This window comes from Aspergillus pseudodeflectus (assembly GCF_044049435.1).
Source record: "Aspergillus pseudodeflectus strain CBS 756.74 chromosome Unknown BJX68scaffold_7, whole genome shotgun sequence".
Lineage (NCBI taxonomy): Eukaryota > Fungi > Ascomycota > Eurotiomycetes > Eurotiales > Aspergillaceae > Aspergillus > Aspergillus pseudodeflectus.
In genome coordinates this window covers 69605-91984 of record NW_027263783.1, presented here as the reverse complement: position 1 = coordinate 91984, position 22380 = coordinate 69605, and the positions used below count along the sequence as shown (strand labels likewise).

The window sequence follows — 22380 nt, the reverse complement described above, 5'->3', positions numbered from 1 at the left end:
AAGTAGTGAGTTAAGCACGCCCCAGCGTGGAGGTTACCATGGAACCTTAATCTCACCATCTATATATTACACCCAATTATATGCGGGGCACCGAGGCAACAGATAAGAGCCTTGTAACTCTTATACCACGTCATTTGTTTTGTTCTAATCACTTCACCAACTGCATATTTTAGAATATCTCATTACCGATTGGAGCAAGTACCTGTATCCCTGCTCGCGGCGTCATAGGTACAGTGGCCTTTATATTACCCTTTGCGTCAAGGAAAATTAATAAGTATTCAGGCAGTTTCTATTTGGGTCCTTATTTATATTTTGCTCGTAGTTTTTTGGCGCTGGGATTTAATAGGGAAATGGGAACAAATGTTCTTTCTACACAGGCATAGGGCCGTACTAGCTCACTTGCCCTGTCTAGACATATTCTCAAAAATGGTACGCATACGCATCCTGTGGGGATTTAATAGGGTGATCAATAGTAACGGTTCGGGCTGAGGCTTCCGATATCACTACCTTATCTAGTTTTACCTAATCTAAATGCAAGGAAGAACGCCATCTGGCGAGGTAATCCACTTAGGTACGGATCTTTGGATTCTCATTTACCCATTAGGCGCCCTCGCCTACCGCTGTTCTACCTAAAGGTATTACTCGGGTCTCTGCGATCGATGACAAGAACGTGGTTGGCACTGCAGGTGGCATGAACTGTCCGGATGCGTGAGCTGTACTAGACCATATTGTACTTTACTGGGTCACAGGAGAAATCGTTATATGAATACAGAAACGGCATTTAGAGACCTATTCGTATTGTGGTCATGTATTGCTTCCGTTCATGGACCTACCTGATGCACTCAGACTCTATTCGCAGTCTACGAAGCCGGCTACTAGGTAGACCAGAGGAACCGCCGTTGCGGAGCACCTGCTACCATTCTGGGTCTCTCTAAACGTCATCAAAGGCTTCCGGTGGACGCTACACCACTTCAGCAGCTAGTATGATAGCTGGATAATTGTTTTATCATCTGATCTCGTTGATTATGGTCCTCCTGGGTCATTGAAGTAGACATACAAAAGTGGCCTCTCCGGCAAATTCGATTAGGTCTCTGGCCAACCCATTAATACTCTCCTTGGTTGCTAGGACTTCAAAATCCCGGTTCCCAACATACTGCACGGTTTGAGTTGAGTGAGGGGACTTTCATCCATTGACTTCATTCCCTTTCGAAGGCTTTGGCGGGTAGTCTTGCGCTTCCGGAATGGCAGGCCACTATCACATAGTAAGTTCTTTACTTGGGCATGGAGAATAATGGTCTCTCAATACCAATACAATCAGACGCCGCTTGATCCTCCGTTTGGTAAGGATGTCTTGAAATCGCTCAAACCTGACGGTGAACACCAAGATATGAGGAGGAATCCAGGGCTAGCATTGAAACGGCTCCTTCCTGCCTCGTACCGAGAAAATAACGACATAGTTAAACTGCCCACGGCCAATCTGTTCGACATGCTATGCCAGGAGCTCAGTGTCAAAAGGCTCAACAGAATCCACAACTACCTCTGGCTAGCCGGAAGACCAATGCCACCAAGGCCGCTGAACTATCAAATCGCCACCTCCCGAGAGATTGTGGTTGATGAGAGAATGGACATGCATATGGTTTGGGAAAAGCCGCGCAGAATCTTCTTCAAACCAATCCCGCGGTACTTGCTTAGCAACGCCTTCTGGAAGGAGTATCTCTGTTGCGAGAACGGCCTTGCCAAATGCCGGGAGGAAGGTACTTGCCCGCGTCTTGAAGTTTATAGATGTGCAATGGGCTTCTTACTCTCGTACACCGCTCTGATACAATATGAGTGTGATTTTCACATTGCGCGGGGGCACCATCTACTCCCCAAGGAGATTACATGGAATGAGTGGGTCGCCTTGGTGGAGGAGCTACTGGACCGAACGAACCTGAAGAACATTAATCAACGATACTGGTTTGGTGAACTGCGACTGTCCCGTCTCAACAAGATTTACTTTTTTCTCCTCGGAAAATGGCGTATGTATAAGTTTCCATACCAGAGTTTCTCAGAGCTATTCCATGATTATTTTGCCCTGCTTGCCGGAACAACAATATACATTGCGTTGGTCTTAACCGCAATGCAGGTTGGGCTTGGCACGGACAGGCTCAAGAGGAATACCATCTTCCAGAATGCGTCCTATGGGTTCACAGTATTTTCCATCCTGGGCCCCCTCATCTTGCTTGTCTCAATATTTCTACTTAGCTTAGGAATTCTCATCAAAAGCCTGCGTGAAACACTGAATAAAAACAGAGAAAGATTGGGTCAGAGGCTGTTGTTGTCGAGCGGTCATATACCATAAATTCATGCTGCTGTTGTTATACTCTTGCTGTCAGTTCTGAGTCAATGAATAACGTGAACAGTGGACGCGCTTGGCAGCTTCCCTCACCTCGAAGTCTTGGTGATCTAACTTTGCTGCCACACCTTTGAGGATATCATCAGACAGTCTCGTTTGTTTCGTAAGAACGTCAACAGCAGCCTCTTGCGCATGCCTGTCTTCATGATCTAGCAGGTCCACCACCGTCTGAAGGACATTATCGGACAAACTTGATTGGTAGTCCAGGACGCATGTGGCAGATCTCCTCACGTCTGAGTCTTGGTGCCCTAACTGTGCTGCCACGTCTTTGAGGATGTCATCAGACAAGTTCGATTGTCGCCTATGAGGTTCAACAGCAGCCTCTCTCGCATCCCAATCTTTGTCTAAGTGTTTCGGTACGTCCTGGAGGCCATCTTGGAAATCTTCCCCAGAGCGCTGTAGCATGTCGCAGATGCATACCCTTAGTTGGCTAGGTATGTCATCCTTGAGCCAAGGAGCCACGAGCTCAATGGTGCTGACCGGGATACTTGGGCGCCTCTTTATAGAGCGCAGAATGATTTCACTTTCACTGTTGTTGGCCTTCTGTAACGCGCTGTTCAGGAGTCGCTCGGGAAATTCCATTTCCCTTACAAGGCGTGCGTTTTTTGCGGCGTTGCATTGCCGCAATAGCCACTTTGACACGTTCTCCTCCAGACGCCGACGGGACAAAATATCAGATGATACTTCGCTCAAGCAATGCACGGTTAGACGGTAGTGCAGATGGCTTATCGGGCCTTGCGGCTGCTCCCTCTCAACCGTGCTGAAGAAATCGTCGGCCCCTCCCGTCCGATCATCATCTAGCAGGCCGGCAACAAAGCGCCATATGATATCGTAGGATGTAATGTACTTGTGCTGCCTCAGAAACTCAACTGGTGTGGGAAAGTTGGCGTGCTCGCTGCCCCGAGCGTCAAGGGTCAAATATTGCAGACGCTCGTCGTTCTTCCATTGCCGTACAAAATACCGTGCCGCAAAATACTCTTGAAAGGTTGCGTGTAAGAAATGGTAATTCCGGTTATAGTTCTTTGATGATGGGTCTGACGTTCGCAGGAAGGACAAGCCTTCAATCGAAGATTCCGTCACGGAAAGGTGGAAAGAATTATAGATCTTGTGCCGCTGCCTTTGGTCAAAGTCTAATACGTCGTTGCAGACCCCAGAGAATGCAAGTGCTTCAAGGAGCCGGATTTCCTTCTCCATAATCTCCTCAACGTGCTGGCGATTCATTGTTTGGCACTCGTACTCAGTCTTGTGCCGTAGACGACAAATATCCTTCTGAAACAACCTCAGCTCGATCTCTCGATAGAGAGCTGTCATTGTCTCTGGTTTAGTGCCATGACTGCATGCATTGTCCCATGTAAAGCACAATGCATCCAATACAATTGGAATCCGCACAAGTCCATCGATTAGCCAGTGGTCTCGAAGGAAGGAGCGAAAATCTTTTAGCCTTGTTTCGTCAAGACTGAAGGCCATATCAGCATAAGCTTTAACTTGATCTGGATAGAACCCGATAGCTTCCAACTCGAGATCGAATCTGGGCTTGAGCCAATATGGAAGTGGCCCATATGGACGGGAGGTGACAATGACATGAGGTGTTCCCAAGAGAGTTTCGAGAAGGTAGAACATGTTGTTGCTTGCATCCAGTCCTTCTGAAACTTCATCCAAGCCATCAAGGACAAATAGCGTTCTACGATAGTTGTTGTCAAACAACGCAGCCCAGAGTGCATGAGCAAGATCCCGCGCTTTTGGATTCTGGGAAAAGTATTCTCTCAGGAATAGCTCTTCCAGATTGCAGGTTTCGTTTGGCAGCATTTTCAGATGCCGTAGGGGTACCCAAAGTATGCGATCAAACAAGGCCTTCCATGGGCCGTGATGGATAAAGTCGTAAACAATCTTCTTGGACAATGTTGTCTTCCCAACCCCTGCACGCCCTCGAATTAATATTCTCTGTGGTGCTTCCATTCGCCGTTGACCCTTTTCTCGCGCTTGGAAGAGAGCTGGTAGCTCGACATGGTTTTTCTGGTTCGCTGTGTCATTCCTGAGACGAATGTGGCTGGAAGGGGGAGAAAAACTTTGAATGAATTCCCCTGCATCTTGGCAGCTTTCGTTTTCGCTGGAACGCTCAATGACGGCAAGATTGATATAACAACGGTCCATCGACAAGAGCTCGCCTGAAAGTCGTTTTATATTCAACCTGTCCGTGGTATAGCTTTTGCCACGTATCCACAAGTCTGCTTCGTCCAGTAAGGCGTTTCCGCGGGCCCTTTGAAGAAACTCTTCAACCTTTCCTCTGACAAGCTTGTAGTTTGGGTCTTCATTGCTGCAGAATTTGTTCGTCAATTTATGGGGTACGTCAAGTGGTAGAGGGTCGGGGACGATCTGCAAAGTCCCTGTGATCCTGTCGACAAGCTACCGTGTGTTAGTATACCTAGCCAGAAAATAGAGCTGATACGACCAAGGAGAGAATGTAACCGTGAATACTTGTAATACTCACTGGCTTCTTGTGCCTAGATAGTACGACCATGAAATGTAGTAAGCAAGGTAGAGGACGGGGTAGTCGCCGAATCCAACTTCGAACAAGATTCATCGCGCCCGTCTCATAGAAGGTAAACACATCGCAAGGCTGTTCGCTATTTAGGCTCAGCCGAGTGAACCTCGAGACACGTTCGGAGAGGTCAAAAGTAGGCTCCCTTACGCTATCAAGGAGCGTTGTCACGTTCTGCTTTGAGAGGGATGCCCAAATCCTCAAAGTCGGGACAGCCCAGTTTGCCACATCTTGAAAAGAGGTTCCTTGGAATGGAGTACTGAGGAAAACAATACCACGAGTGGCTCTTCTCAAGGGATAATAAGGACTTGTTGGGTCATCGGCAATGAGAAGGGCCTCCATAAGAATGATTCCACCCAGACATGACGTGATGAACAGGATAGGTCGGCCTCTTGTTTGACTATCGCTCGCTGGAGGTCGCCCCATGTTTTGTATAGCATCGAGCAACAGGCGGGCAAACTCCTTGAGAACTTTTGGTAGTGAATCTGCTTGCTGGAGCATCCTGGCTGGCCAGTCACATGTAAAGATCCTGGCCGCTCCTACCTTACTTGGGAGCATCTTTGAATCAGAGAGCCAGTTCACACTAGGTTCATTGGGGACTTGAGACTTCCAAACCCATGTGTCTGGCGACTTCGTATCCATCCCATGGACGGCAATGATATCGATGACTGTCTGGGTATCTATAGCAGTGGAAGGATAGATCTGGGTAAGCTGAACCCCAGGTGATTGAGCCATTATGGAGTATTGGCAATGATAGTGTGGCACTAACTGAGGAGAGAGAATAGTTTGACCACCTCAATCGATACAGAACGAGGTAGAGAACCTACAGTTGCCTGGGTTTTTAACGGATTTGTCCCCAGTACTACTAGTTCCGACCTAACAATAATCCACCATGAGAGGTATTGGCCTGAAAATACGGTCAGCCTAGGTCTAGTCGGGTCATGAAGTCCTGACGTCATAAATTACTTATTACATGCGATCGCATTCCCCAGTTTGTATTGGTTCTAAAACCATGGTTCTTGTTTTAGGCATATGGGGTCAACGGCTGACTACCATGGATTGAAAATCCAGAAAATTCAGATGACCAGACCAGTCTTGACGCACGAGGATCACCCAAATCTTGGATCTATGAGATGATCCAGGTGTATCAAACTGGCTCTTCCTTAAAGCAGTCCAGGATTGCGCCTTCGTCATAATTGCAATAGTATTTAAAGCGGTGCACATTATCCATATATCCATAGTCATGTATCTTCCTCCTCTGAGAGAGAGTGATAGACAAAAATAGTGTGCGTATGTGTATGATACTCAATCTCCACCCCAACTCCAACACTTCCTGGCGATATAACTGTGTTTTTATGTACTTATCCATAGGAAAGGAGGCGACTGTTATCGCTACTTGCGCAGCTTATGACTGTACCACTTAGTACTACTTATTACGATCCAACTAACGGCCAGACGTACTGAGTTCTATTCGTGTAGCAGCAGTTGAAAATCCGCATACATTCCCCAACTATGAACTGGGCCCATTGCAAGGCTGCACTAAGCGTCTAGACAGGTTCTTAGGATAGGGCACTCGGTTTGTTGAGTTGCGGCTCGGGAGCCACATCAATTCCATGATCAGCGGAACCACAACAGTCACCTTAATCAAAAATTATTGTCGGCAAAAATCTGCAGAGCAAATTGCGCAAGGCCAGATAGTGAGCTGGTATGCGCTTGACACTCTGTGAGAGGCCCTCTGCTGGCCGTCAAAATTCGTTGGGAGACCGGAGGTGCTGGTTGTGCCCTACGCCCGTGCCCGAGACAATAGGGCGGAGGTTCTTGAAAATTTTCTGTAGACTGTCTACTAGGTTCAGAGTTCAATTTCTAGATTGTTTTCATGTCCTGGATATGAGCTTACCGCGCTCAACTGGGGTTATCAACGAGAATGTTGCACACTTGCTCTGGAATGTCCGGCTAGCCCCAAGGCAAACAAGCACCAGATATATATTGCGAGGCAACATGACTACCACTATGACTTCAGGCTATTTACGCGTCTACAATGAAAGAATGATACTACTTGTACTCAACTTGTAGGAAAAAATGGTGTTCTTCAGGACGTAAACAAACCAGAATTCACCGGACTGTCTGGCGGCTGGGATCTTGTCCTTAAACGCGTTGTCGGAGCCGCGGAGGCACTCCCCGCAAGGAGCTGGGCGATCGCGATTCACACGGCTTTGGAGGGCCGAAAGCCGCGTCCGATCGGTGGCGGCGAGACGCAGCTCGGCGGAGCTTCTCCCGCGAGTCCGCGACCGACTGTGTCGACTTGGCATAGCCCCCATAGTCCCCAGCGCGGCACACCGAGGTATGCTTTTCAATCTCGCCTGGGACGACGCGTTGCGAGCCTTATTGACGCGATTTGGAGCAGAGTGAGGATGAGAGATGTAGTAGTATGGAGGGCAGCCGTCCCAATAGGTACTTTTGTATTATCTTTTTTTTGCCTGAATCTAAGATCCCAGACCCGGACGCCGAGCTGAGCGATAAATAGCACCCACGCATAGTTGAGGACAGAAACCCAAATACCCCAAAAAAACCACTACTTCCGATCAAACACACCCAATAACATCGCTGCGACAACAGTCAATTGCGGCGCATAGCTCCAATGATTCCACTGCCCATGTCCATTCGCCCAACAGATTGCTCCATCTGCATAGGCAACGCCAGCAATCGCAAGGATAGTCCACCCAAGCGTCTTGTTGTTTCCGAAATAGCCTGCGATGTACGTAGCCACACCCATGAAGACGTCGCGAGCTCCGTAGGCGTATATCAAGTTGTCGACGACGGACCGTTCGACGGCGGAGGTAGGGTAGTCGAGCTCGAAGAAACTGAGGGCGTGCTCCGGGCGCAGAAAGGCGTTGATGCCGAAGCCCAGGGCAATGGTGCCTGATGCGGTAGCGCCGAGGCGCAAGAGGGAGTTTTCAGAGAGGGGCATTCTGCGATATCTATCAGTAAGTACCTCATAGTCGTTGGGGCACGGATGGATGTGCTTACTTGGATTATTGATAGCGTTGTGATGAGTTGAGGACGGATTGGTGGGTGGTGAAGAGAGACGATGTGAGATTGAGGAACTGTACTCAATATCAACGACATGGATGACTAAATATTGATACAACTTCAGGCAACACTGCAGGCACCCCTGGCCCCATTTCCCGGACCGTCTTGGCACCTCCGCCCTGTAGACGGAGCAGGACTGTCGGCTTCCGACCGCCGATAAAAGAAGCCATCTTGGAAGTTGGAGCTCGATCTTCGCTAGTTACCTGCCGATTGGCTGACCACCCGTTGCTCTGCTTTGACTGGCCCTCTCCCGCTCTCCTTCGTCATTTGACGTTGAAACCGACGCAGCGCTTCGTGACAGGTTTGGCCCCTTTCCGGCAGAGGCAATCCTCCGATGACTGGCGAGCCGACGATTCAATCGCTTGGTTCGCCCCATGGTGTGGGCGGGGACCATCTACGATACACCGTGTTAGCTAGAAAACTTCACTGTATAACGGCAAGAAGAAATGCAAATTAGGAGTGTAGCATACCTTGTGGGCCGAATCGCCAACAACTAACTGCGCGGTTCGCAACCCAGTTCTGAGACAGCCCCTCTTCAATGCCTATCTTGAACGCCACAATGCGGGTCTCCCAAACATTGCCAAAACATATCGCCGCGTTCAGTCGTAGATGAGAAATCATCTGTGTACTGCGGAGTCTCCGCGAATCGACGCGCCTTCCCCACGTGCCCGACCACGACCCAGAAGAGCCTGTGTCCCTTGCTGGGGAAGACAATAACCGCTGCATGCGAGCAGGAGAGCGAGTAGGCTTCCCCATCCTGTGCGCCAGGTACACTATTCGAGATGCCAAAGACATAGGCAAACTCGGTGAAGATGGCTGGTATTCAGAATACATGGTCGAGATTGAGATTCAACGGGCCCATGTACGGGACTGGGCCGCAATGACTATGGGCATATGAGCTGGCTGTGGGCCCATGGCCGCTAGGATCCGAGGCCTGGGGCGTCAAAAGGGTGGCAGGGAAAAAGGACCCGAAATGTATGACTGTTGCAGATTTTTCAGATTCGGTACCTTTGGGGTCCTCGGTCCTCAACGGACGCGTTGCAGCAATTCATGTGCAGCGAGGAGTTGTGTTGTCTCAGCAAACAGCTCTTGAGCCTTGCGGTTGGGGAACGAGTGCCCATGGGATCTCGTAAACACCGAGAGAATGTTGGAAAGATAATCGTCACAGATGGCTGACCTCTGTGCTCGTCATCGACTCGCAGCGACAAGGAATTCCGCCAATGGCCCAAACACCGTCTCATTCTCCTAGGAGGATTCAGAATTGTAGCCGGAAAACTGGAGCAAAACGAAAGGTGCGGTCCGGTAAAGGCTCCTCCAAAAAGCCGTTCTAATTGGGACTGTGCCGGTGGACTTCCGTAACCCTGTAGGAAATCGGACCAGAGGCCAGGTTCAGTCTGGACAAAGGGCTCATGGTATGCGCCGGCAAGAGCAGCCCCAGCAAGGAAGAGCCGATACAGGGCCCGATGCAGCCGCTCCCTCCAGGTCGTCTGTAGTTTCAGTCTCCAGGATCCAAGCTTCGATACATTGCACGGTTTGTTGGAGATCATGTAGAGTTTTCAGCTCATTGAGTGCGTACCCTGCCATTGATCTCGTGCAATGGGAATGGGGTGAGGTGCCTGCGACTGGTGGAGAAGAGAGACGTGACTTGGATAAAGTCATCGGAGCGCTCGAAAATACGGAGATTAATCTTAGCGGGCAAAAGACCGAGTGTCGGCATGACTCATCGAGAGATGGATCCAACGCCAAAGGTGAAACCAGGTGGGCTCGCGTTGTGACGCCCTTCGCACGACATGCTGACAGTTTACCCCGCACCGCAAACAAAAGACCTTGACTTCAAACAGATAGAACCTGTCTTCATCCATCCAAAGCTGAATAACCTAAGCTCTACACACGCGACCATGGTGAAGATTGACCCTTTCGAAGTCGACCATGTAAGAGACTAACGGAAAACGCTAAGCCACGCAACTGACATTTCTAGTGGATCCTGACGCGCAGCGCAGGCGTCAAGCATAACCTCGCCCACTCATACTGCTCTGCAATCTCGGTCAATGACCTCGGACCAACCCTTGGTGCCAGTGAGAATGCAGCCGCCAGTGTCTGGTCCTCAATCCTTGCGCAGCCAATGAGTTACGGGCCCATGAAGGGTTCCGCCGCGTTACGGTCGAGGATCGCAGAACTATTGTACTCGGATCCGTCGGCGGAGCCGTTGTCTATTGAGAATATTGTCACTACTCCGGGTGCATCACTGGCGAATTTTCTCGTTCTCTTTGCGCTGCTGGGACCGGGCGATCATGTTGTCGTGCAATATCCGACGTATCAGCAGCTGTACTCGCTTCCTGCGGCCATCGGCGCAGAGGTGAGCTTGTGGAAGGCACATGAGGAGGATGGGTGGAGGCTTGATCTCGATGAGCTTAAGCAATTGATTCGACCGAATACGAAAATGATTGTGCTCAAGTGAGTCTACCTCTCCCGATACGCAGCCATTCTAACATCGCATTCAAGCAACCCGGTAAACCCAACCGGCGCAGCTTTATCTAGAACCACGCTCGAAGAAATCATCAAGATCGCTCGGGAACACTCTATAATCATCCTCAGCGACGAGGTCTACTATCCGCTCTTCCACTCCGTTTCACCCATACCACCCTCAATCATCTCACTGGGCTACGACAAGGTGGTAGCGACCAGCTCTCTTTCCAAAGCGTACTCACTCGCTGGCCTTCGCGTCGGATGGATCGCTTCTCGAGACCCGTCGATTATTGACCTTTGCGTCAATTCACGGTCGTATGCGCTGATAACTCTGAGCCAGGTGGATGAACACCTTGCATCCCTTGCGCTCAGTCCTCCGACTGTTCAGCATCTGTTGGAGAGAAATACTACTCTCTCGAAGCGGAACGTCCAGGTGGTGCAGGATTTCATTGATCAGCATTCTTCTACATGCCAGTGGGTTCAACCTGCGGGGGCCCCGATCGGATTTGTCAAGTTTGTGAGAGACGGTAGGCCCATTGATGATGTGGAGTTTTGCACAAGGTTGCTGGAGAAGAAGAGCGTTCTTCTTGTACCGGGGAGTAAGTGCTTTGGAGATGGGAAGGATTTCCAGGGCTATGTGCGGCTCGGATTCGGCGAGGAGACGGGGGATCTCAAGGCTGCGCTGCATGCTGTGCATGAGTTTCTGGACGAGGAGTATGGCGATCTACCAGTATTTTGAGGCTCCTATTCTGGGAAGGTCGGGAAAGGAAATGATTACACCAGATACTGTTGATTTCTGGTTCAATGTTACCGTATCACTTGGATGAATTGCACGCTGGAACACAGTAACCGCCTTCTAGGAGCATCATAGAACCCACCCATCTACTATGAACACGTCTAACTCTTAAAATGCTGCACAAGCGGATCCCTCTCCCCATTCCCATACGCGGACCCCCCATACACCAAATACCCCTCATCAACGGGCCCCGACTGCTCAATCACATCCTCGCGGTCCCCAAACGTAAACACCGTCTGCATCCCCATAACCATATGCTGCAGCACATGGCAATGGTACATCCAGACGCCCGCATTCTCGACGCGAATCCGCCAGGCGCGCCAGCCCGAGGGGGCGAGGACTTCTGTTTTCTTGCGGTAGCGGTAGAGGACGGACGTGTCGCGCTGGATCGGGTTCGTGCCTTTCAGGCGCTCTTCGTTTGCCGTCGCGTTGTATAGCCCGTCGCCGCCGCCGATGTCGTAGTAGTGCCTGCCGTGCGCGTGGAAGGGGTGTGCGTCGAGCCCGCCATTATCGACTGTCCCGCGGTTCTGCCAGACGATTTCAAGCACCTCGCCGAACTTCGCGGGGAAGGTCCGCGTGATATTATCGAAGCCGTTGCCGCGCGTTAGGGCCCGGTGGTACGTTTCGTCAACGTTGAGTTTGTGCGTGTAGATGTCGACGAGGTACGGGGACTTGGGGAAGGATTGTACCCAGTCGTACCCGTTTTGCAGCCAGATGGTGTGGTCGCTGACGTTTTGGTGCACGTCGATGACGATTCGGCGGGTTACCTCGTCGAGGGTGGGGAAGTCGGTGTCTGGGACGGCGGGTTCCAGCTCGTAGTCGAGCCAGCCCTGGACGGTTTCGGCTACAGGGAGAGGGGGAGGGGAGGGGACAGTTGTCAGATCAGGCTGTGTGTCGGAGATGTAGTTTAGGACTGCAAAGTTGGTCAGGACCTCAGGGCGCACGAGGGTCGTGATTTGAATGTAGAACTGGCGCGTGTTGCTCTCCTTCAGCTCGGCCTCGCTCTTGGCTTTGAGAAGGACACTGTACCGCTGGCCGCTGGCGATTTGGAGAAAATCCGTTGTTAGCGGTTGCGTGTCGTGTCCATCCGCTTCAATAATGGAAAGCTCGTGGCTGTCAATCGCTAGCGAGACAAATGAAAGCGCAGTCCCGCCGATGAACCTAAGACGGTACGTCTTTCCAGGCTCAATATCAATCGCCGCCAATTCGCACGACCCAGTGGCGTTTGTGGCCGGTCGACTGTGCCCATTCACCAGAACTGCATCTGTCTCTCCACTCCATGTAAAGTTAGAAGAGGTCAGTCCTGCTTCAATCTCGGCATCGGTCTTGCCAAAGTAGTCGGATATTAAGATGGTTCGTTCCTCATCATAGTCGTAGAGCGGCGGATCACATGATTCCACGATCAGGGCACCCTTTGCGGTGATGGCCTGAAATCCAACATGAGAATGGTAAAAGTAGGTCCCTGCAGTCCCTGGCTCCGGTCGAACTTCATAGTCGAAGAAATGACCCGGTGGAATGGGCCACTGGCTGGCGGCCGGTGCGCCGTCAGAGAAAGGAGCGGTGAATGCAGTCAGTCCGTGCCAGTGCTATTCATAAGATCAGCGGACCTCTTCTTGGTAAGCAGTTTGCTAGTGCTTACGATAGTCGTGTTTGCATCTGACATATCATTATAGACACGGATCCAGCTGGTTTCCCCTTCTCGGAGGCGCAGTTCAGGCCCGGGTAGTGAGCCGTTGACCAGGACGGAGTATCGGTCCATGCATGCTTCAGTGTAGTTCTCTGCGGTTACTCGGAGGATGTAATCTGGCTGGAACGAGTGGTCATGCCGGACCAGGAGGCCCTGAACGGCCGCTGCCAGGCCGACCAGCAGAGTCGCGCTTTCCCACAGACGCAGCATCGTGAAGATTAATGATGTTTGACAGAATCCTGAACAGCGACAGAGCCCCTTTTATTTATCTTTGATGCAGGGATGCGAAGCAAACTCAAAAGCTGCCACATTTTGATCGACATGGCCGAGCAATGCGATTGGCCGCTAAATTTACACGGCAGGCCTTAAACGGTGCGATCGTGCGCTTATACGCCCACGACGTCAGCTGGCGCTCGGTGGCTTACGGGGTGGTCGATAGAAAGAGATCTACACTCCTCAACTCGGAATTCAGGGTTCAATCTATTGGCACTCTGGTGGTGATCGACATGCTGATGTGGGGGCCGGATCCTTGCCAGCCTGCTCAGCCCTGTCACTGCCCCGTCCCCCAGTGAACCCTTCTCAGCAATTCTGCAGAGTCTCGCAAGAACTCGCGACTCTTGCTTAGACCCCGTTCAGGGTGGTTGTAGTGTGCGAATGCATGGGGAACCCCAGGATATCGCTTCGCCGTCACGATGTTGCCACCCGCCCGAAGAAGTTCCGCATAGTATTCTCCCTCGTCCCGCTCGACGTCGAATTCCGCAGTCACGATATGTGCCGGAGCAAGATTCTTGAACGAGGGCGCGAGGACTGGCGTCATCCGCCAGTCCGACAGAATTCGTTCACGTGTCACTGGGTCAGTCCCGATGTAATAGTTCAGGAACCACGACTCTCTTGCCAACGGGGACCATGGAAGATCAGCGAGCGAGATCGCACTTGGGTATCGGCATGTTTCGGCGGTTAACGGCTCTGCGCTCGTGATCGAAAGTGGAACGTATCGCATGTCTGTCGCGGGTACAATCATCAACTGCAACTTGAGGTTGATGGGCGGCGAGCAGTCTCTGGCAAAGTGGGCGAGAACGGCGGCCATCTGCCCGCCAGACGAGAGACCTCCGATCGAGATCGAGGCAGGGTTGATATTCAGTGACGAAGCATTTTTGACAACCCATTGAACGGCCGTCCAGCAATCGTACAGAGCTGTTGGGAATGGATATTTCGGAGCCAGGCGGTAGTCCACGTCAATCACTACTATGGAAGATTCATTGCAGATACTGCGGCACCAAGCCGCTTCAGAGGCAAGCCCTCCCAATACCCAGCCTCCGCCGTGGAAATTGAGATGAACAGGAAACGGGCCAGTGCCGGAGGGCGTATAAGCTCGGCAAGTGATGAAGCCTTCCGTATCTGAGACAGGGATCTGGATATCGTGGACTTTGTGGACTTCGGGGCCTAGTATGATGAGAAAGCGCTCTGCCTTTGGGATATCTTGAGGGCATACCGGTCCATGTAGGGTAGGTGAAGCTGTATTTTGAAGGGCATTTCTGAAACTCCTCAATTGTGATCAGATGGGCGCCCGACACGTCCTTTCCATGCTCCGTCCACATTTTCCGCCATTCTGGATCCAGGCCAGCCAGGTATCTCTCTGGGATGGCGTTTGGAGACGTGGTGGTCTCCTCGGTTAAGGTAATGGTCGTCATGTTGGATGGAGTATTCCAATCACACTAACTGCGATAACTCGAACCCTTTATCAGGGGACCTTGGCTCGCATATTCGGGGACTACAATCTCGCTTTGATTGTCGTTACGTACAGTTCTCCAACAACCACATGGAAGTGGATCGCCGGCGTCCGTCGCGATTGGCGGCATTGGGCGAAGTTGGAGATAGGCATCGGAGCCGTTTACCCCACACATCGTGCCTATCTCCCTCATTATCAATGGATTGATACGAACGCGGGGTTTATATCTGTCCCTTTGCCTTCTCCTTCTGCTGCTCAGATTCCCATTCAAGATCGAGACGCAACTATGTCGAGAGATTGCAAGAAAGGAGATAACCCCGTTACGCAAACCGAAGCAGAGGCACCCGCCCGTGGGGACCTCGTATCTGTTGATAACACGGGTCTTCGACGGATTCCTGATCGTATCCCATGGGTTGTTCTGCTCGTCATTATTGTCGAGCTGGGCGAGCGTTTCACATACTTCGGACTTAGTGGTCCCTTGCAGAACTACATCAAGTGAGCTGTTCCACGCGACGCGAGAAATGACTCGGTCCACTAACGCGTCCAGGAATCCGTATGGCGGCGAGCAACCAGGGGCGCTTGGGAGAGGTCAGGCTGTCGCGACGGCTTTGGGTAACTTCTTCAAATTCTGGGCTTACGCCTCGACGGTCCTGGGCGCCATTGTCGCAGACCAGTTTCTTGGCAAATTCAAGGCCATCCTGATCGCGTGCGGCATTTACGTGGTCGGTCTTACTATCCTAGTGACCACCGCGACACCATCAGCTATCAATGGGGGATCTGCGTTTGGCGGCCTTGTCGCTGCGATGGTCATTATTGGTGCCGGCACGGGGGGTATCAAGGCCAACGTGACTCCCTTTTGCGCCGAACAGTATCAAAAGGCGCATGCGTACGTGAAGACGTTGAAGTCGGGTGAGCAGGTCATCGTCGACCCTGAATTGACTGTTGAGCGGATGTTCCTGTGGTACGTGTCGCGACGTCGTCAATATTCGAAGACTTCAATCTAACCTCGTCATCTCCAGGTTTTACTGGGCAGTCAACATCGGCGCCTTATCACCTTTGATCACGGTCAATGTCGAAACGCATGTTTCGTTTTGGCTCGCATACCTGATCCCACTCATGTAAGTCTCCCACTCTTGCATTGGGCTATTCCTTTCTAATCTTGGACAGAGTGATTGTTATTGTTGCAGCACTGTTCCTCTGCAGTAACAAGCTCTTCCTCAAGTCCCGCCCCCAGGGCTCTCCGATTGTTGATGCTGCTCGGACAGTCCACATCGCCATTGCAGAACGCAGCTTCGAGAAAGCCAAGCCAAGTGCCCTGCGCGAGAACGGCAAGATCGACCAGTATCCGTTTGCCAATAAATCGGGCTATACGGATTATAGTGTGGAGAAAGTCAAAACTGGTATCACAGCCTGCAAGGTAGATCGACCCGTCTCTGTATCTGTTTTCATCTGCTAATTACAGATAGCTGTTCCTTCTATTTCCGTTATACTTTGTCTGCTGGACGCAGATCTGGAACAACCTCATCTCCCAGGCTGGCCAAATGGCCCTACATGGGACGCCCAACGATCTCTTGCAGAACCTGAATCCAATTGCTCTCATTATCTTCATTCCGTTGTTAGATTGTGAGTACTGTCACCCGAACTTGTTTGAACATAAATTAACCAAAGCAGTCGTCGTCTATCCCTTACTCCGCCGTTACAAGATCAACTTCCGGCCCGAGCTGAAAGTAACTGCCGGTTTCTTCATGGCCGCCGTCTCGATGGTCTATGCCTGCGTCCTCCAGCATTACATTTACAAATCTCCCCCGAATAGCATTCATGTCTGGATCCAGGCCCCGATCTACCTCCTTGTCGGCTTCTCCGAAGCTTTTGTGGTGATTACCGGGTTAGAAATTGCGTATACAAAAGCACCGGAAAGGTAAGTCCTGCTATCTCCAAGCTCGACTTCTGTATATCACTCTCTAACGAGGTCAAAGTCTCCGCTCCCTAGTTTCGGCTCTGTTCTGGCTCACCATCGGCATTGCTGCCGCCATCTGCATTGCACTTGCGCCTGTATCTCAAGACCCATATCTTGTGTGGATGTATGGATCTCTCGCAATCGTTGGGTGTCTAGGCGGAATCTTGTTCTATGTTTTGTTTGGCCGGGCTTTTGATGCGCCAGTACCTCTTGACTTGGTGGGTTGCGATGCGGAGCCGAACAAGGTGTAGTGAGATAGTTAATGATATACCAAATGGAAATTCTCAACTTGGTATACAGATATTCAGTACAACCAAGTTCGGTCATGCCAGCAACCTCGTCGTTGCCAATGTTCTTACCGATGCCCACATATACTGCTCCGGTCCTCGATATATATCTTGGGACTACGACGAGAGAGAGAATAAGAATAATTGTATCCTGAGCTAGGCAGATTGGTAGACACAGAAAACGCACCGCTGCCGCCCGTGATTATCAACCTCGTCTCCAGAGCAATGTAATGGACAAAGAGGTCCGATTTCTGAGCTTCGAGGCTGGCCGATGCCGCTCTGCGCTCAGGGAGAAGGATAAAGTCTAGACCCCTTATCGGAGGCTGTTATCAGAGCTCCGCCCCACAGAGGGAGAATGCCGCCAATGGGAAATTGGGAAGATCCAGAGAATGTCTGGCTCCCCGGCGGAAAACGCTTTCCAGTTGTCCGCCGGGCGATTGTCGTGATGTAACGATTCTGTGGTCCGATGCAAAGATCCAGTATATAAAAGTTAACACACCTCTTGGATGGCGCAGCAACTGACTCCACACAACACAACTAATAAGCATGCCACGAGATAGCATTGTAATTCTTGGGCAAGTCTCTACTACCGATTTTCAATGTTCTGACATGGTTGCTCCATACTGACCGACAATGCAGAGCGGGCATTATCGGGCTGAATGTCGCCCTCGAGCTTTCAAAACGTGGCTATGGGCGCCATGTGACTGTCATTGCAAAGGATCTGCCGGGAGATATCCATGTCGACTATACATCACCTTGGTGAGCGGCCACCGAGTCCATTGTATCCCTTGTCGCAGGGCTGACTGTCCTTAGGGCGGGCGCAAACTTCTCCGGAATCTCCGGGAACGACCCGAACGCGCTGCGATGGGACAAAGCTGGTTATCTGGCCCTGATGCAACTGATTGATCACGGAGCCGAAGAGGCCAAGTATCTCGCAAAGACACAATCGACCGAGTATTGGGACGATGAGCCGAATCCCAACAAGATCCGAAGTGTTAGCGAATATTTACGGGATGTGCAGGTCATTTGCAAGACCGATCTCCCCGAGGGAGTTGCGTTCGGGTTACGGTTTACCACGATTACTCTTAATGCGCCGGCTCATTGTCAACATTTGATGTCTCTCCTTTCGCGGCCAAGTTATGGGTCTGTGAAGTTTATCCGACGGGAGATAAGTTCGATAGAGGAAGCCTTCATCTCCTCGCACACGAAAATTGTCTTCAACTGCATTGGAAACGAAGCCAGGACTCTGGCTGGCGTTCAGGACGCAAAGTGCTATCCCACACGAGGTCAGATTGTGCTTGTCAAGGCGCCCGCAGTAAAGGAGAATATGATGCGCCACGGCAAAGACTACGAGACATATATTATTCCGAGACCCTCGTCAGATTCAACGGTTATTCTGGGTGGATATCTCCAAAAGGGCGATTCAGATAGTCGGATCAGGGAGCACGAGACACGGTCAATACTGCAGCGGACTGGGGATCTATTACCGGTCCTTACCAACGGGGAAACAAAGGTATTGAAGGTTGCAGTGGGATTTCGGCCGTCTCGTGAAGCGGGTGCGCGTGTTGAGAGGCAGGATATTCAGCCTGGTCGAACGGTGGTGCATAACTACGGGGCTGGTGGAACAGGGTACCAAGCGGGAATGGGAATGGCACAGGATGCTGTCAATCTAGCTCAAGACATCCTTGTATTCCTAGGGGAAGCGAGCAAGCTGTGATGGATGCTATAGTTCCAAATGTACAAGGCCGTCTAAACGAGGTCACGTGAGCCATGACTCCAACGGAAATCGCGATACGCCATCTTTCTTTCCACCTCTCTCATCTCGATGGAACACCGCAGGAGATATATGAGCAAGACCCAACGCGCGTGCGATGGCTGTCGATCGCGCAAATCTGCGTGCCAGATCGATGTAGCCCCTCCGTGTCGTCTATGCCGGGCGCATGGGCAGCCCTGTGAATTTACGTCGCGTGTTCGCCGGAAAAAGTCGCCGAGGAATGACTCCCTCCCCCCACCGGGCTCCAGTCCCCCAACGGCTCTGCCAGCGATCCCTCCCGGCATCGATAGCGCAGCGAGATCGTCGTTTCTGAGCCAGAGCCACGAAAATCTAGACTATCCCGATCCCCAGCCAGATCAAGCCATGTTTGATGATTTGTTCCTAAGTTTGTATGGCACTCCGTGTCCGGAAGGTTTACCCCGCTCGTTGGATAATTTGCAAGACGCCACAGCCCAATTATGTGGTCTCACTGGTGACATGGATCCTTATGTGCTGCAGCACTACAAATATGACGCCAACTCGGAGTTTGCGTTCTCGAGATTGACTATACGACAGGTCCAGGAATCGCAGCTCCCGGTCCAATTCCTCTTATCAAAGCAGGAACTTAGCAACGAAGCGCGTGCAGAGGCTGCACTGTCGACGTCGGAGCCCGCAAATCTCGACGCAATTGTGCCGCCAGAGGTCGGTCATCGACTGATCAAGCTGTAGGTTTTGCACTTCCCTTCTTGGACATTATTGGTTGAGTTGTTGTAGATTCCTCCGCTTCATCCAGCCCCAGTTTCCCATACTGTGTGACGGTGCACCTCCAGACCCCAAGACCGCGCCCACACACCTACTGGCTTCGATCTACTGTATCGCCCAACCATTTATCACGTTCGATGACCACCTCTGCGTCGAGCTGGCGTATACACCCCCGTCGGCCCAGACACTCTTGAACATGGCTTGGCGAAGCTTGAATCAATCGCTATCGCAGCCGACAATCTCCTCGATTCAGACAGCTATCATCCTCCTACTGAGGTTACCAACGAATGCCCTCGTTCTCGACAGCGCCTGGAAATGGACACTTCTCGGAATGACAGTGTCAATGGCCCACACCCTCGGCCTTCATCTTGACCCCCAATCCTGGAACCTGCCTCAGGCGGAGATCGTCTTACGCCGCAGGCTGTCATGGTCAATCTATGCTCTTGACAAATGGCTTGCATTCAGCTTCGGTCGGCCAAGCCATATATCAAGAGAGGACTGGCTTGTGATTGAACTGACTGAGTTTGACCTGACAAGCGAGGGGCAAGGAGTATATACCTTTCCGCTGGAATTCTCGAAGCTTACTGCCATCCTTGATTCCACCCTGTCTTCTCTCTTGTATGTCACCATCCTTCTGCCTGCAAACGAATGTGAAACTAACTGAAAGTGACTAGTTCTCTCCGGGCCTCTGCCGCGCTCTCTTGCGACTTCCGGAAGACCTTTGAGACGGCGCGCCCTCTGCTGGCTAAATTGGCCGATTGGGCACAAAGGGTTTCTTCAACGAGTTCCCAAGAAGCGAGCGCACCTCTTTTTATGGCCTATCACACTGTACGGATACTCATTTTCAGGGCCCTTCTACGGCCGTTCAACCATACAAAATCTCAGCCTTCACCTCAAGACAAGGACGAGTGGGATGCTGCAAAGATTCACATTCGGCAAGCCGCTCGAACAGAGGTCGATGCAGCGCTCAGTCGTGTCTCATCACTGACAGCCGTGGACTATCAAGTCTTCTGGGCACCATGTAGGATCCCCCCTGTCTAGATCATGGAACGAGGACTAGTGTCGAGACGCTTACCGGTTTGCTCATCCAGGGTACAAAACATGCTTCGCCCTGATCACGCATCTGATATTCCTCCTCGCTGTTACATGTCACCTTGAGCAGCGGAATACTGCAGACGACCAGCCAGGAATGGAACAGGGTGTTAACTCGGACACGGAGTATCACGCACTTAGAAAACTACTCGACGACGCCAGAGAAGTATTCCGACTGCACGCTAGGAGCCTGGATATCATCAAATTCGCCCTATTGCGAATTGACGCTGTGTTTTGGATGGGCTGGGAGAAGGTTCTAGGGTTTAGTTGACCTATACCCTCTCATATGCCGTGGAGCCCTGTTCATGGTTCCCTCCTACACAGAAGAGCTCTACTCATCCTAGCAGGCTACATCCCAGGATGCCCGCCATCCTCGATCTGGGTTCGGGCTGGCAGTTTCCAATCTGGAGAAACAAAGTGACATGACGCAAAGCCAGATACAAAGCCAGACACTCAGGATTTCTCCTACGGCACGAGACCGCATACTCAGCGCACTATCTGGACACCCGCTCCCCAATGCCCACGCCCGGGCTTTGTCAACGAAGAGATCCCTAACGACGCGGATTGCGAAGACAATGGATATGTTAGGGGTGGCCAGCCGCAAACGTACCAACCCAAACACACGAGCAGCGGCACCCATATAGGTCCTAATCTTTGCCGCCTAGGCAGATACATGATGAATTTCTTCAAGCTAGGGGCTCCTTTGATCAGTTGACCATGTAATAGGCAAAGAGGGTGGAACAATATAGAGGTCTAATGAACGATGGCCTTTCCTAGGCAAGAATATGGCTCGCAAGGCAGGTGCGGTCGGACACGCTACCTGGCAACCAGGGCTCCTCGCACCTTCCGTACGTCTCTAACTCCGTTTTCGCCATAATGGGGTGTCCGCTCCGGGCATACCTATTTCGCTTCAGACACACCTGTTTCGCTCATACGCTCATCCTCCAGCGAGATACCCCTCTCGCAGCGATATCTTCCCGCAAGGCGTAAGAGCGAGAGTAACTCTAGCAGTCGTGAAGATGTTGAACTCGAATCACTAGAGACAGGGCACATGGCGATGAACTCGTCAGAGGACTATGCTCAACGTGAAGTGCATCAGTACTATGGTGGGCGAGGCGGTGGTAACGTCTCAGAGTGGAAGGCTCCACACGGAGCCCGGAATTTGCGAGCTCATTTCCCAGGGTGTTGCCTTGGAAATTATCCAAGCCCAAGGAGAAAGGATTTGAGGCTATTAGACTGCGGACTATTGGCGCTGGAGACTGGGATAGTGTAGCCGAGTGCTTCCCTGTCATTAGGTAGCTGGGACTTAAAGGTTGGCCGAAGAGCTGAGATAGAATTATGTCCCATGTACCCACCAGGTACACTCTCAAAGGTGAACCATGATACGGCCGATAGAGTTAAACCCCAATCTAATAATAATGTTCAGGGGGCCTGCTGAGATCTAAAAGGCCCGCATGAAAATAAATACAGCATTAGCCATATTATCTCCTTAATTTGTGAACCCAATTCCTACTAGCCTGGGGCAGCCGGAGGAATACATACCGAAGTCGCCAAAGCCTCCTCAGAGCCCAAAAACCGGAGGCTCGCTTCGCTGACTATATTGGCCTTGTCAGTATTCCCCTGCAAACCACCAATGGGTGGGTTGCGCTGGTCGTATTTCCCCGCATTCTCCTGTTAGGTAACCCTACCCTTGCAGGCGCTTGCGGAGATTCTAGACCCCTCCAATATTCTTCTAATCATGCTGAAACAAAAAACTGCAACCCACCCGTGCTGCGCTGAAGAATTCAATGCCGATCCTCGTGTGCACTGGCCCCCTCGAATGCCAAG

At 51.4% G+C, this 22380-nt stretch overlaps 9 protein-coding genes across 9 annotated transcripts; 4 read left to right on the top strand and 5 right to left on the bottom strand.

The window, feature by feature from the left end:
* Positions 1 to 1241: 1241 nt before the first annotated feature.
* On the top strand, positions 1242 to 2341 carry BJX68DRAFT_253143 (uncharacterized protein; the record flags this gene model as incomplete). The annotated part of the gene is made up of 2 exons (XM_071042675.1): positions 1242 to 1262; positions 1319 to 2341. 2 exons carry the CDS (start codon positions 1242 to 1244, stop codon positions 2339 to 2341), a joined length of 1044 nt encoding a protein of 347 aa, XP_070902596.1.
* Positions 2342 to 7424: 5083 nt separating this feature from the next.
* On the bottom strand, positions 7425 to 8218 carry BJX68DRAFT_191236 (DUF4267 domain-containing protein). Its single transcript, XM_071037386.1, has 2 exons — positions 7962 to 8218; positions 7425 to 7903 (listed from the first exon to the last, which is right to left on the bottom strand). The coding sequence occupies exon 2, from the start codon at positions 7900 to 7902 to the stop codon at positions 7507 to 7509; it is 396 nt and encodes a 131-aa protein (XP_070902595.1). The 5' UTR covers position 7903; positions 7962 to 8218; the 3' UTR covers positions 7425 to 7506.
* BJX68DRAFT_191240 (uncharacterized protein) lies at positions 8120 to 8938 on the bottom strand. The gene is made up of 2 exons (XM_071037387.1): positions 8495 to 8938; positions 8120 to 8418 (listed from the first exon to the last, which is right to left on the bottom strand). The coding sequence occupies exons 1-2, from the start codon at positions 8856 to 8858 to the stop codon at positions 8288 to 8290; spliced, it is 495 nt and encodes a 164-aa protein (XP_070902594.1). The 5' UTR covers positions 8859 to 8938; the 3' UTR covers positions 8120 to 8287.
* BJX68DRAFT_191229 (uncharacterized protein) lies at positions 8939 to 9675 on the bottom strand. Its single transcript, XM_071037385.1, has one exon. The coding sequence runs from the start codon at positions 9569 to 9571 to the stop codon at positions 9020 to 9022; it is 552 nt and encodes a 183-aa protein (XP_070902593.1). The 5' UTR covers positions 9572 to 9675; the 3' UTR covers positions 8939 to 9019.
* Positions 9676 to 9922: 247 nt separating this feature from the next.
* BJX68DRAFT_253142 (putative aminotransferase) lies at positions 9923 to 11229 on the top strand (the record flags this gene model as incomplete). The annotated part of the gene is made up of 3 exons (XM_071042674.1): positions 9923 to 9955; positions 10003 to 10478; positions 10527 to 11229. 3 exons carry the CDS (start codon positions 9923 to 9925, stop codon positions 11227 to 11229), a joined length of 1212 nt encoding a protein of 403 aa, XP_070902592.1.
* Positions 11230 to 11287: 58 nt separating this feature from the next.
* Positions 11288 to 13192, bottom strand: BJX68DRAFT_191170 (Cupredoxin). The gene is made up of 2 exons (XM_071037384.1): positions 12926 to 13192; positions 11288 to 12872 (listed from the first exon to the last, which is right to left on the bottom strand). Exons 1-2 carry the CDS (start codon positions 13181 to 13183, stop codon positions 11388 to 11390), a joined length of 1743 nt encoding a protein of 580 aa, XP_070902591.1. The 5' UTR covers positions 13184 to 13192; the 3' UTR covers positions 11288 to 11387.
* Positions 13193 to 13523: 331 nt separating this feature from the next.
* BJX68DRAFT_279172 (alpha/beta hydrolase) lies at positions 13524 to 14790 on the bottom strand (the record flags this gene model as incomplete). The annotated part of the gene is made up of 2 exons (XM_071048681.1): positions 14466 to 14790; positions 13524 to 14416 (listed from the first exon to the last, which is right to left on the bottom strand). Exons 1-2 carry the CDS (start codon positions 14662 to 14664, stop codon positions 13524 to 13526), a joined length of 1092 nt encoding a protein of 363 aa, XP_070902590.1. The 5' UTR covers positions 14665 to 14790.
* A 198-nt stretch (positions 14791 to 14988) lies between these two features.
* On the top strand, positions 14989 to 18663 carry BJX68DRAFT_253139 (FAD-binding oxidoreductase; the record flags this gene model as incomplete). The annotated part of the gene is made up of 11 exons (XM_071042673.1): positions 14989 to 15197; positions 15250 to 15663; positions 15722 to 15820; positions 15870 to 16119; positions 16169 to 16325; positions 16374 to 16620; positions 16679 to 16832; positions 17103 to 17173; positions 17492 to 17521; positions 17586 to 17705; positions 17760 to 18663. 11 exons carry the CDS (start codon positions 14989 to 14991, stop codon positions 18661 to 18663), a joined length of 2655 nt encoding a protein of 884 aa, XP_070902589.1.
* On the top strand, positions 18211 to 20859 carry BJX68DRAFT_191153 (transcription factor domain-containing protein). The gene is made up of 4 exons (XM_071037383.1): positions 18211 to 19424; positions 19474 to 20079; positions 20136 to 20482; positions 20553 to 20859. Exons 1-4 carry the CDS (start codon positions 18772 to 18774, stop codon positions 20822 to 20824), a joined length of 1878 nt encoding a protein of 625 aa, XP_070902588.1. The 5' UTR covers positions 18211 to 18771; the 3' UTR covers positions 20825 to 20859.
* Positions 20860 to 22380: the final 1521 nt, after the last annotated feature.

Bases quoted from the DNA above. Each gene is read 5' to 3' on its own strand.
- BJX68DRAFT_191236 (XM_071037386.1), bottom strand. From the start codon at position 7,902: ATGCCCCTCTCTGAAAACTCCCTCTTGCGCCTCGGCGCTACCGCATCA.
- BJX68DRAFT_191240 (XM_071037387.1), bottom strand. From the start codon at position 8,858: ATGTATTCTGAATACCAGCCATCTTCACCGAGTTTGCCTATGTCTTTG. The intron at 8,419-8,494 runs GTATGCTACACT...GGTGTATCGTAG, and splicing joins TTGGCGATTCGGCCCACAAG to ATGGTCCCCGCCCACACCAT.
- BJX68DRAFT_191229 (XM_071037385.1), bottom strand. From the start codon at position 9,571: ATGATCTCCAACAAACCGTGCAATGTATCGAAGCTTGGATCCTGGAGA.
- BJX68DRAFT_191170 (XM_071037384.1), bottom strand. From the start codon at position 13,183: ATGCTGCGTCTGTGGGAAAGCGCGACTCTGCTGGTCGGCCTGGCAGCG. The intron at 12,873-12,925 runs GTAAGCACTAGC...TCTTATGAATAG, and splicing joins CAGATGCAAACACGACTATC to CACTGGCACGGACTGACTGC.
- BJX68DRAFT_191153 (XM_071037383.1), top strand. From the start codon at position 18,772: ATGGAACACCGCAGGAGATATATGAGCAAGACCCAACGCGCGTGCGAT. The intron at 20,080-20,135 runs GTATGTCACCAT...GAAAGTGACTAG, and splicing joins TCCACCCTGTCTTCTCTCTT to TTCTCTCCGGGCCTCTGCCG. The intron at 20,483-20,552 runs GTAGGATCCCCC...TTGCTCATCCAG, and splicing joins TCAAGTCTTCTGGGCACCAT to GGTACAAAACATGCTTCGCC.